Source organism: Rhipicephalus sanguineus, chromosome 1 (assembly GCF_013339695.2).
Source record: "Rhipicephalus sanguineus isolate Rsan-2018 chromosome 1, BIME_Rsan_1.4, whole genome shotgun sequence".
Taxonomy (NCBI): domain Eukaryota; kingdom Metazoa; phylum Arthropoda; class Arachnida; order Ixodida; family Ixodidae; genus Rhipicephalus; species Rhipicephalus sanguineus.
In genome coordinates, this window is record NC_051176.1 from 77,626,702 (window position 1) to 77,639,553 (window position 12,852).

Sequence of the window (12,852 nt, forward strand, 5' to 3'; positions counted from 1 at the left end):
CATTCACTGATGATATCAATGAGCGGGCATTATTCTTAAGCTGATACTGTCGGTCCTAGCCCCGTCATGAGAAAGCGAGACGTCAAGGTAAGCGTTTAATAATGGAATAATTGCGCCATCCTCATCAAAACTTGGACATAATATTTATACTTTAGATCGCAAATCCTCATTGCGCAGACACGAGTACAAGTTTTGCCTCTTTCGCTAATGCATTAAACACCGCAGTAACGGAAAGCAAACGGAAATTCACGAAGCACAATGAACAAGTGGCCCGGGACATGCGTTGAGTTTTGAGTGTCCATAATGGTATCAGTGTTTGCAAAATAGCACAACGGCGGATTATACGACAACAGTAAAGCTCATATCCACATATATATAGTGCACGCTTAGCTTATGCTGCAGCGACGTAAATGTTCTGCTGAACTTGTGGTGTACATTAATTGTTAACGTGCCGAGCTTTCACAATTTCCCTTCGACGATAACTTCTAACCCATTTTACCTGAAGAAACAGTAACGACATGTCGCTACCAGCTTCGCCGCTGCCGTTCGTGGCTCAGTGAAAACGCTCCACACCTTTACATTCTAGTGCAAGCACTTTCTCTAGAGCCCTGCTGTAATGCCACCCAGGCACTGTGCGTAAGAGAAATAGATCAATAAAAGACAGTTGTATGGAGCGGAGTGCACAAAGCCGCAACGTTGTCGTTTTGTACGGGATAGCCAGCAAAGGATTTACTTGTTTATATTTCAAAAATGGGAACAGCAACAAAATGCTACGAAGGCCTGGCAAAGGGCACTCGCTCCTGTTGGCATTCAACGCTGTGGTACACGTTAAAACACGGTGTAAAATTACATTCGTCAAATCACATGAAACCAAAGTTACGTGAGCAGTTATTATGAAGGTAAAACCTCAGTCTAACCAGACCCGCGAAGTTGGTTTTGTGTGCCGATTTTCGCGCAGGAAATAGTATTAAAGTTTGCACGCACCGTTGCAAAACCGCTTCTTACTTTCGCTTACGTTTAAAGATTTCAATTTTTTTACCGTAGCCCCGTTCAGTCCTCGGCTTTTTGTCTACCGCTTGGCCCATTTTTTCTTTCCATTTAAATGTGCTATAAGCGCGCTAGAATACTCCAACCATTTATACTCACATCTGCGCCCTCTTTGCTGTATTGTTTATTCGGACTCGCGTTCGTTGCAAAGGACTACATTCGCTTCATATGCTGTTTTCGTTTCTTTTTTCGTGAGACCGCAAGTACAAGGCGTCTGCCTTAAGCCAAGATCTCATTGCTTAGCATCCACTTAACGCACTGATCCTTGGACCAGTTGAGTTTACTGTTCGTCTGGTGTGATCTCGGCGATACACCGCTCAGGCTATATAAATATTTAATTCAGTCCCTGAGTCACAGGATAAGAATGTCACCTGCGATGCTTGCATATTCCTGTTTTTATTGGGAGTGCAATATGGGAGAAGTACGAACACAGGTGCGTGTTCCTTCCGGCGCTGCCTGATTACAGTCAGGTTATTAAAAAAAAGAAAGAAGAAGAAAGAAATGGTGACGTTGGAACGGAATATCAACGAAGAATTTCATTTGGCCGCAAGAAAAATCACCTGTACGTATCCATCGCATAATGGAATATTCTCAAGGAAGTTGGCCCTGCAAATGACTTCGTGCATGCATCACTGCGCGGATGGCGACACCCCTCGTCTTCGAGAAGGCACGTTCTTTCCTTCCACGCCGGTGGACACTCGCTGCCTTCGTGAGTGGCTCCGCGACGGCTCCATCTCGTGAGTTATGTCGCCGCGGCGGCCGACTTCAATCTGCGTCCCATGCATTTCAATCTTGCTCCGCCTTGCCTCGGCCCACCGTATGCAGAAAGAAACAAACCAGGTCTTTCCTTCCCTGTAGCGTAGACCGGCCTTCGTATGGGTTAGGTGAACCGAGATGGGGGAAGGGAGGGGGGGGGGGGACGAAAAGCAGCAAAAGCAACACGCAAGGTCTCTTTGACACGTAATCACCTCGGGCCAAAGTTTTACGAATCCCATCTAGCAGACTTCGATAAAAAGATGAGCGTGGCGGAGAGCAGTTCCCGAAGCAGGTATCGCAAGGTTTGGAGGGAAGTAGGGGAGGGAGGTGCGCAGATTGCGAAGGCGATCAATACTCATCACTGCCTTCAACTAGGCAGGTAGTATACTAGGCGGACGTCCGGGCCCAGCCAGGAAAGACCCGCCGAGCAAGGAACGCACGCGCGCGCGTTGGGCTCGCGGTGGTCGCTAAAGGAGGAGGCGGAGGGCTATATACAGACATAGGTATATCAGGGATCGAGCGAGCACGCTCAAGTCCAGCAAAAAACAAGGGCGCATTGCCGCGCCTGAAGAATGGAAGGCTTGTCCCTGCCTCGCGCAGTGTGGAAGCGAACGGCCGATCGGCCTGGCAAGCCGAGAGCGGACGAGATCGCAGCGAGAGCCGCCTTCTCGACGAATGGGCGCTCCTTTTGTCGGGGCCCGGGATAAGACCAGCCGGGCTCTCATTCTGGCGATAAGGTCGGCCGAAAGAAAGAAGAAAAGAAAAAAAAACGCCATGGGGAACGCCAGGTGTACGGCGGTGGCTGCGGCGCGAGGCGTCGCTCTCACTTTCGTTCCGCGCGAAAAAAGCGTCGCCTCTAAGAGGAGGGGGCTTTGGTGCCTCGCAGTGCGAACAGCGGTCGTTAGACCAGCGGCCAGAACCGCGGGCAGCGATCTAGACCGGCCCCTCTCGCGTTTGCTCTCGATTCTCGGCAGCGCTTATTGTGCTCCGTCGGGCTCCGTGCAGATAAAGGCGGCGGCGGCGGCGGCGGCCCTGTCGCCGGTTCAAACTCCTGATGCGTTTCGTCGTTGTTTTCTTGTCTCCGTTGAGAAGTGTAAGGTGGAATAGAAGAAAACGTATACAATGTGGAAAAACAAACTGTAGCGAGCCACGCGTTCCGGTGATGGGGTACGCCATTATCGCCTTGAGCTCCATCTATACAGTTGCTCGCTACACATAGTATACTACATGCCGTTGTTTTCTCAAGAATACAGCGAACACCTTCATGGCGGGAAGCTATATACCAGATATACGAACAAGTGCTCAGAAGCTGTCGTTACGATTAAAACCAAAAGTAGATTTGGTGGACGTACGTAAATATTACATGGACATAGCAACATGGACATGGTTACGAGTATGCATGCTGTTCGGCTTGCTTCTGCGAGAAATATTACCTTTTGTTAAACTTCGGAGGAAAAACTATTGCACTAACTAGATTTAAAAAAAAAGAAAGCTTCTGGAAATTGCTCGCTGTGGAGACCGATAAACGTAGAGTGCGACGCCACTTGAGTTAATTATGATAATGAAGCGTCCAAGGACTTGAATGTACCAATTGTGAATGTAACCAATTAATTAACGTATTACAGTACATTCATTAATTGGTTGGTGCTAAGACATACATGAGCACATGCCATGCGGCATGCGTTCTTTTTTAACATGATTCCTACCGCTCCCTTTTCATTCCAGAGAATTTGCCAGTATCTCTAGGATCTAAACGTACACAGACCAAAGCTTAAGACCGCAGGCTTCGCGACTGCTGTTAGCAGGAGAAGCAGTCTACGAGGCAAAATATGTGGCTTCGTGCAACACAAAGGTGAAAAAAATGTCACATAACAACGTTCGCTGATCTAGTTCTCCAAACAACGGCGGTACAAAAGGACCCGCGTGAGCTAGGAATCGCAGTGAAAAAGAGAGAAGTAGCTGCAAAGCGGGGTAACATTAAAGTGTAGAGAGCGCATTGTAAAGATTTAATGCGCGACATTTTTTGGTAAGTTCTCCAGCAATTCTTATGACACAATCGTGTCTATGGCGCAAAAGGCGTGGCACCTTTCTGAAAATAATACATACGCCCCCGTAGAAAACAAATAAAGTCGGGATGGGCCAACTTGAATTTGGGAGTGAACCAAATTTTTGGGTCGATATGGAGGTGGGAAAGATATAACCCAGCTTGCGGGAGCAAGGCCTCATTAGTCGGCCAGCGTGCTCGTGCGAGCGTCTCAGTGAGTGCTTTCTGCTACTCAGCGAACATTCAAGCACAAATCTTCCTCGGGGAAGTGCTGGCTGCACGCGCGTGCTGTAACCGATGGATGTTTACAATTTCCAAGTTTCAAAATCCAAGCTTCGCGCAGCTTCTTACTCTGAGGAGACGTGTGAATGCTGACACCGGGCTTCGTTGCGTACGTCCTGCACTGCGTCCCCGAGTACTGGCCTACCGTATGAGACGTCTTCAAAGACAGCGGCTGCACAGTGCAGTGCTTTCGAGTGTTGTCAAGCGCACAGCCGAAGCGGGAAAACTCCCCATTTAATAATCAGGATTACAGCGCAGGTGGCATTCTAAAATTACGTTTTCAGCTTGCGTTGGTACTCCCGAAGCAGAAGACGACGCCGCTGAGCCCAACGTTACGAGTTTGTTCTAGTAACGTTGGCTGAGCCTGCCTAGCACGTCACGCCGACGGTGGCGCCAGCTTTTACAGTGGTGGGCCTCGCCCCAATATCTGGCTCCTTGTAGCCGTCAAACCTGGCCAGTAGAGAATGCAATTGGAGGTTTCAATTTATTACATAACATATGCCACCTTTACCTTTCTGTTGCGTCCTGTCTGGGTATTAAAGACCAATGTTATGTAACTATGTGCCCGACATTCCAAAAGCGAATCCAGATAGCGGTGCCAGCGGGTTGTGCCACGTGCCTGCGGAGCCACCAGTTTACTCCGTATTCGCGTCTCCGGTTTAGCTTTCTTGTCTAAAAAATGTTGCTGGTTTCTCGTTAACATAGTTTGCAATAACACAAAGTAACACAAAAACGGGCGGCGTAACTACTTCGCGTACCGTGTGTTGAGGCTATCTAGTGAACACAGAAAAGGGAACTCGTTTTTTTTTAGTTCCTGGACCGCAAACAAGTGTTAACAAATAGCTAAGCTCAAATGTACCAAATACTAAGCTCATGTACCACTCTCTAAGCCACACGTAGAAATACAATCAGCATGAGAGACGTAAGCTGAAGAGGGCATTAGGTAAGCTCCATAGTTTAACTATTGGCACTAAGTACACTTAGATAGTTAGAGTCTATTGAAATCACACTGTGGGAAGTGTCAACTGAAAACCACTAGGAAATTTTTCTGTCAACAGGCACACAACTCAACGTGCAGCAGGTTCTATTCATTGTTTCACGAACATTCACAGAGCAGAGCGCAGCGCTAGAAAGTTTTCTCGCTGCAAACATCGGGGGTCTGTGGCGTCTCTTTAACTTTTATAGTAAGAAATGTCGCAGAGGCAGAGAAACAGGCACAGCAGTCACAAGACACGTTTACTTGACAATATGTCAAATAAGCACATCTGGCTGCTTACTTGACGGTATTTTCATGCTGTGGATATGTGGAAAACCGTAACGGCACACCTAGGTGATTTAATGTCGGCGTTGATCACTGAAGAATTGTGCCTGCTTTCAGGCAAGTCTTTATGTAAGTGGCACTGCTCTTTCGCTTCTACAATTAATTGTGTGATGGCGGTTTTATTAAACGACACCCCGCGTGACAACACTATATAATGCATCTTACGCAAACAACGCCGTCGGCTGATCGCGATGGAGCGCCCTTGAAGTACTCATAAGGCGTAGATACACGTGTCTGTCAGTACCGCGCCTTTGCGAGCGCCGGCAATGCCACTCAGATGGAGCCATTGATGCTACTCATTTTATTCCTCAGCTACACACAAGTAAATAAGAATGATAAAGGCTAGGAGATGGCCAAGAAGATTGCACTCAGTGGATTCCGTGTTTATTGATCGAAATGGACGATTTAGAGCCCGCCATTCTGATGCAGTCGGCATGGAAGAATTGAGAGTGATACGGGTGTCAATACGATGGAATGAGAGTTTCAAGGAATTTCTCCTGATGACGCGAACTTCTAGGGGGGTAATCAACAACGGCGGAGAAAAGACGGATACCGTATGGGCTTCCATTTAGTAATAGGGCGCCCCGAAAGCTCGCTCTACGCAAGGACGGGGAAAGAGGAAAGGGGGCAGGAAATAGTATCTGCTTTCCCATCTAATGGCACTTTACAGTGTATGGGGAAGACGCGCCAGCTCACAAGGAAGCCCGTTAGATTTCTCCAAGTGCATTGGGCGGGAATGAATGCCGTCGCGCCGCCGCTGCTTGAGGACGACACCGTACGGGCCTCGCACATGCACAGCAGCCGCTAAAGGATAAAGGGAGAGGACGCTAGTGAGGAGCAAAGGGACGTCGTAGAAAGGCCATAGAGGGGAATGGGGATGGGATGTGTACGAAACGGGATCCGCCGAGAGCGCATGGGTGGCGCACGCGCGCAGGGCGCCGATGCGGCGCTCGTGCGCACGCGTAATGGGATTTCGTGTCCATTAGGCGGCTGCGGTGCGCGAGCTGCTATGGCTTGGCATATAGTGCTGTGCGCTACGCGTTTGCACCCCCCGTCAACCTCCCGCTCCTATTTGCGTTTTCAAAACAAACGGGCCAAAGATCGTCGGCGCCGGGAGGCGATGGAGAACACGAAAATGCTCGGCGCCACCCCCGATGCGCGGATGCAGCCGAGCTGTTGAAACAAAAGGCCGAAACAAAGGTTCTCTTTTGTTCTTTCCTCGCACGCACACACCCACCCACTTAATAACACACACACCAACCCACTTAATAACACACACACACACACACACACACACACACACACACACACACACACACACACACACACACACACACGCCTCTGATCGATGTGCTCCATTAATATGAAAACAATGCACGCCCCACGTTTGTGCCAACTATAACGACACTGAGCAGCGCTGTGAAATTTTCAGTATTGCGCACGCATAGCCTGCTTGCACTATAACATGATGCCATATAATTCTCTTCGTTCTTTGTTCTCTTCGTCCCACTTATTTTTGCTTCTTCATTTGTGTTTCGTTATACCTTTGTTGTGGATTACGTTCCTGCGACTGTTAATGCGCTGAATCTCGCCATCTCGGGCGTGCATGAACACAAACGAAGTAAGACAACCATCGAGAGACAAACAGTGCGGGGTTCTTTCACAATACCACTGGTTCATATACAGGTTGTACACGCATGCGCATACGTATACAAACAACGTGATCTCGCTTTGTGGACTCGGTAAGCATGCATCGTGCGGCATGTTTTCAGCACCTTCATTTGTTCGATATCGTTTTTTTAAACACTGCCGAAAAAAGAAAACATACAGAACGCAGCAAGGTCTGACGAGCTTCTAATCGCTACTTTCGTCCTTTTGTTTACGCGCATGAAACTGCTGGCGCGGCATTCTAGTTGTTCAACACGCATACTTGGCTATTAAACATCTCTCCCCCATCGCGACGCTTACCAAACGAAGTAAACAGGGCAAACGGCGCAAACATGCATAGCAGTACACGGCGCTTGGGGGAGTAACAGCACGCGTGGTTGGCGTGCTTCTATTCCAGACAGGAGGTGGGTAAAAATTAGCAGCAAGGAGAGCGACGCAGCGCATAATAGAAGAAGGCGGCGCCGACGAGTTTCTGAGGTGCGGAGAATGGAATGAAACCCCTATAGCGTGTAGTGCTAGAAAAATATAAGGTAAAAAAAAAAAAAGGAGACGACGCGAAGAAATGTTATCATGGCATACAATACAGCAAAAAAAAAGTGGACGACGAGACGCGACGTTTACAGTTCGCGCTGGTAACTGGTCGGCACGCCAGACGCTCGCTCAGGCTGGGAATGCCAGGAATGCGGTGCAGCTGCCGCCGTTGCCCTGTATGTGTTAGTCTCGAAAACACTTCACTCTTTTCGCGAATGGAAGGCGAAAGTTAGCATCGTGGCGAGACCGTCGTTAAGCGCTCGTCATATAGACTTTATATATGAGGGAGACCAGGCAGCACTCACCTCCTGTGGAGGAACATCGAATGATACTGTCCTCAAGTCCACCTTGCAATAGGTGTCGATACAGGGTATGATGAAAAAGATACCTGCGTAGAGAGGGAGAGGGGGGGGGGGGGAGAGAGAGAGAGAGAGGGACGCAAGATTGTATACAGACGCGCTTTTTTTTTCTTTCTCAGCAGCAGTAAACCTATAGATATCTTTCTAGATGTCTTGCTATTCGCGTGTTTACATTCCGACTGCTTTTGTTTTTACCGAAATCTAGACTTTAGAAAAATCGGAAAGTCTTAATTTTTTGTTTCACTTATTTCTTTTTTTTTTCTGGCCGCACACGCTACATTTCAACATTTCGCCATTCTCCCGTGGTTCCTGCAAACTGCGGACACGCTCGGCAATGCCGCAACTACAATGACCTCTCGCAATGTGCCCTGCACACAGTGTACGCGAACTAAGCCATAATGCTATTGCATGTACGTGTCTTCCCATGTTTAAGCACTTTACACATCATATATGACTCGCCACCGCCGTGGCACAGTGGTACGGGCGCAGCAGGCACAATGCAGAGGTTGTGAGTTCGGTTCCCAACGCTGGCCAATGATTTATCTGCTTTCACATTCCTTCGCTTCATAATAATTGCGCCTCAATTTGAAAAAAAATAAAAACCTACATGAAACGCCCGCTATGTTTTCATTGGCTTCATTATCCGCTGTATTCATATAGATGTGTCCGACAAAAACGGGCGCCTCGGTCAATTACCCTTCTTCTCATTCACACAATTTGGAGGCAGTCACGTAAGGAGAGTCGACACCTTACCTGGACCTTTGGCTCCTCCGCGAAGCAATCGACCGAGGCGGAAGATGACTGCACGCTCGTATTCTTGAACTACCTGCAAGATTGGAAAGATTGCACAATTAGGCACCGCTAATGCAGAAGCAAGATCTCCGAGAACTTGTGTAACCGAAGACTGCCAGTCGCCGCTACCAGCACCACGTTTCTTTCGTTGTTTTTTCAGTGGGAACGCTCATGCGCGCATGACGACGAAAATGTATTAAATCAAGTTTTTATTGAGTAACGAAGAAACACCTATAAAAAACGTCGATGTCTATAGAAGCAAATGCCATTTGCGTATATAGGGCGCAGGATATCTGGAGAAGGCAGCATCATGCTAAGTGTTTCCCGAGGCGAAAGCTTCTAAGATTTGTGTGCAACCATTTCAGCTTTTGTCACGTTTCCCGCTCTCTGGCAAACACCGGCGATAGCGGGTGAGAGACATTTTCTTCAAGAGAATAGCGACGCACAGAAAAGAATACACAGTTAAAAAAGTTCATCACACAACATGACACTGCGGCTTGAATGTCACTGAGGATTTTACACTGCTGTGTTCAAAAATATATCCGCAAATTAAAAGAAGAAATTGAGAAGACACACTTACTGAAGCGCAGCCATCTGAATGAAATGCACGTTTGTTTGTTTTATAAATCAGCCTTCTACGCTAATCTGGCAGATGAACAATAATTTTCAAATGACAGCTACCATGCGTTTTAGCAGGCAATCGCCTCCATCAACGTTTGCCTGTTCATTTAATGATTACGTAGTGCAGCGCGTCTCAAAATGTAAGTTCCTTGGCCTCCCTTTTACCACAACCTTATCCTGGTCTAACCACATTACCATAACTTGCAACAAAACCCTGAACAACCTAGGTTATGTTATCCTCATCAATCATTAAGTTTAGTTCCAAAGGAAACAAAATTACTAACACACGAGACGCTCGTAAGATCTATTCTAGGGTATGGCGCCGCCGTTTGGTATCCTTATAAAATTGGCGACGTAAATCGAATTGAATCAGTCCAGTTAAAAGCCTTTCGCTTCATCGACAAGATGCTATGACTGTAATTTTTCTCCATCATCCCACCAAATGCAGCTTGGTCTAACTTCAATTTCTAAACGAGGATACATTGAATGTCTAAAGCTTTTTCTCTGTCTTCTTCATTCACTGCAATATTCCTCGATAAGACTTGCCAAATTAACATTCACCTGAAGCAGCCATGTACTTAACCTATCTATATGTTTCGTTCGCGGGCTGACTTGTTCAAATACAGTTTTTTTCCCCGGACCACAGAAGTGTGGAACAGTACACAGAGTCTTGTTCGTACGTTACCTAGAGACGAGTTCTTGAATGCCTTAACACACTGTAAACGATAACCCTTAATCATTTTCTGTATTCTATCTTGTTCTTATTGTTTGTATAATTCTGTTTATATGACTGTCGCTTCTTTACATGATTCTTTTTTACTGACTCTGTTGTTTTTTTCTATTTGTCCCCACTCCTGCGATAGCCCTGCAACTGTGCTGCAGTATGTGTCAATAAATAAATAAATAAATAAATAAATAAATAAATAAATAAATAAATAAATAAATAAATAAAGTTATATTTTTTCAAATGAGAAGAGACTCAAGTTTCACTCAATAAAGTTTTTTTTTTTTTCATGTTTGACAAGCTTCTATCAATAAGGTGGTTTTCATAAAAGAGAAAGAAGAATAAAAGAAAAACTCGCCCAATGGCCCATTTTAGTTAAGAAGTACGAGTTAAAAATTGAGTGATTAAAAATTGAAGAAATGAAAGAATGAAGCAAGAAAGAACAGCAAGGAAATATGGCAACACCGACGCATATAAAAGAACACACGATCTCGTTATTCATAAAGACACGGCTGTCTAACAATAGGCCAAAAAAGGGGAAAAAATGAATGCGTCAAGTTCCACACCTTTCACAGACACTGCAAGTATAATAACATTTCCTGCGAGCGGTACGGAAGGGACTGCACGCACCGGCTCCTCTCCCCACGGCGCAAGCGCTGAACAAATAAAAAGCTTACGTCGATTGTAACGCTAGCGTCGGCAATGCCGTCAGCGTAATTTCTATTGCGGAAGTGCAGTACTATCATGGCGTCGCCAGTAATTGAGAACGAGACGGCGCGCATCCAACGGTCCCAAGTCTTCCATCTTTGCTTGGTTTGATTCACGCTATAGAGTTTGCATCGAGCGAACGCCCGTATGTAAACAATGCTATAATTGGACAAGTTTGCGCTGCCATCGGGTGTGCACAAGGACGTCGCGACATTCAGTCAGCATTTATTTGCACCCGATGTTCAGTGTTTCAATGAGGCGTCGAGTGAGCGCTCGCCGAGCTGTGCGCCGGTTGTATGCTTTGGATGAGAAACAGAAGCCAGTCAAACCAGGCAAAAATAAATAAATAAAAGCTACAGGAATCTTACAGGTACCTTTTGTAATACTTGCTGCTAGGTAGCTAATATAGTTCTTAAAACATTGCTCGTCCATCCCGGATCTGCAAAACTGTATCGCCATCGAAGCTGCCGTAGAAGACCACTATACAACTGCTGAGGCGGGTACGCAATGTTTTGATGCGTTAAGACAATTGTAGTGGTTTCTCTGGTACACTGCTGTCGCTTTGTGGTCGCTATGGTACACCGTGAACGGTTCCGCGACCACTTTCGCTGCATCCCTGGCCATGACCGAATCCAAACATCATATGAGCCACGTGGTTAGTTCGTCGGGGTCGTTGTAGCATGTGAGTGCAAACTTGTCCGTGACAAACGACAAGAAAATAAGCAGCCCTTCTTGTCGGGTTTTGCAATGCAAACATCAGTGTCGCCGACGATAGGCGCTTTATCCATTTCTGCTTTACCGTACGCTGCATGACCATTATTTCTTCATTTCATTATTATTATTATTATTATTATTATTATTATTATTATTATTATTATTATTATTATTATTATTATTATTATTATGCTTCTTCCAACACTCTACCGTTCACAGAATACAAAGTCTTTATAATATTAATTTTCTTGATCTTGACGTTTTTCATAGTCCACAATCACTGTTTTTATCCGAGCTTTGCACTGTTTTGACATAGTACGGCACAGTGTACAAAGTCTTCCCTTCTCCGTCTTTCCGCATAGTTGTATATGTGCAATCTAATTTTTTATTCCCCTTCAATATTTCTCATATTGTCTTATTTTACTCCTCCCCTTTAGTGTTCATTTCTCTTTGTCTACGTGTTTTTGCTCTTTTTATTTCTGAAGACTGTCTGTATTGTATTGTTTATTTTTATTGATTTTATTTTTGCGTGCGCCTGCACAAAGACCTCACGGTTGTTCCTGGGCACGTTAAATAAATGATTGATTGATTGATTGATTGATTGATTGATTGATTGATTGATTGATTGATTGATTGGTTGATTATTATTATTATTATGAGTAGTAATAGTAGTAGTAGTAGTAGTAGTAGTAATAGTACTAGTAGTAGTTGTGGTCGGCTTACACTATAAGAGAAGGTTGTCATTTTCAAAGATTTGTCTTTTTAATGAGTTTTGGGCCTAATCTACAAGATACGGTACATTTTTAAGCAAGTGAAGCTACGACACGAGGCGGTCTTTTTCGTGCATACTTGATCTATATGCCCCTGAATCAACCATAGCCATGTTTCGTTTACTGCCTTCTTTTTTCACTCGCTTTCTATCTCTTTAGATCCTTTTTCGTGCCGAAAAAACTTACACTCCATTCGTAATGTACAAGGGCAACAAGGAGATACAAAGATGGGCCTGTAATAAGTAAAGAATGAAGATAAAGCTGACGGCAGTTTTATACACTTCGACCAAGGTATCATAAATCCCCTTTCGCTTCCGATCTCTCCGAAGAATAGTACTTGGATAACAAGAAATAAACAAAAAAAAAATTACTCTCTCGTAAAAATTCGTCTTGCAAAGAACAAATGGCTTTTTTTTTGCTCTGTTTTGTTTTTTTGTCTTCCTTAGTATCCCAGCGACGTTTTCTTTTTTTTTTCTTTTTTCTAGAGTCGGACTCCATTTGCAACGGTTCTCTCG

At 45.5% G+C, this 12,852-nt stretch overlaps 1 protein-coding gene across 2 annotated transcripts in view; it reads right to left on the reverse strand.

The window, feature by feature from the left end:
• LOC119393225 (band 7 protein AGAP004871) overlaps positions 1–12,852 on the reverse strand; it is a 198,146-nt gene that overhangs the window by 23,370 nt on the left and 161,924 nt on the right. For both annotated transcript variants that reach the window (XM_037660108.2, XM_037660097.2), the window contains exons 3-4: positions 8,762–8,834; positions 7,955–8,037 (exon numbers count right to left, since the gene is read on the reverse strand). In XM_037660108.2, coding sequence (XP_037516036.1) covers positions 7,955–8,037; positions 8,762–8,834 — 156 coding nt within the window. The remainder of the gene's footprint in view (positions 1–7,954; positions 8,038–8,761; positions 8,835–12,852) is intronic.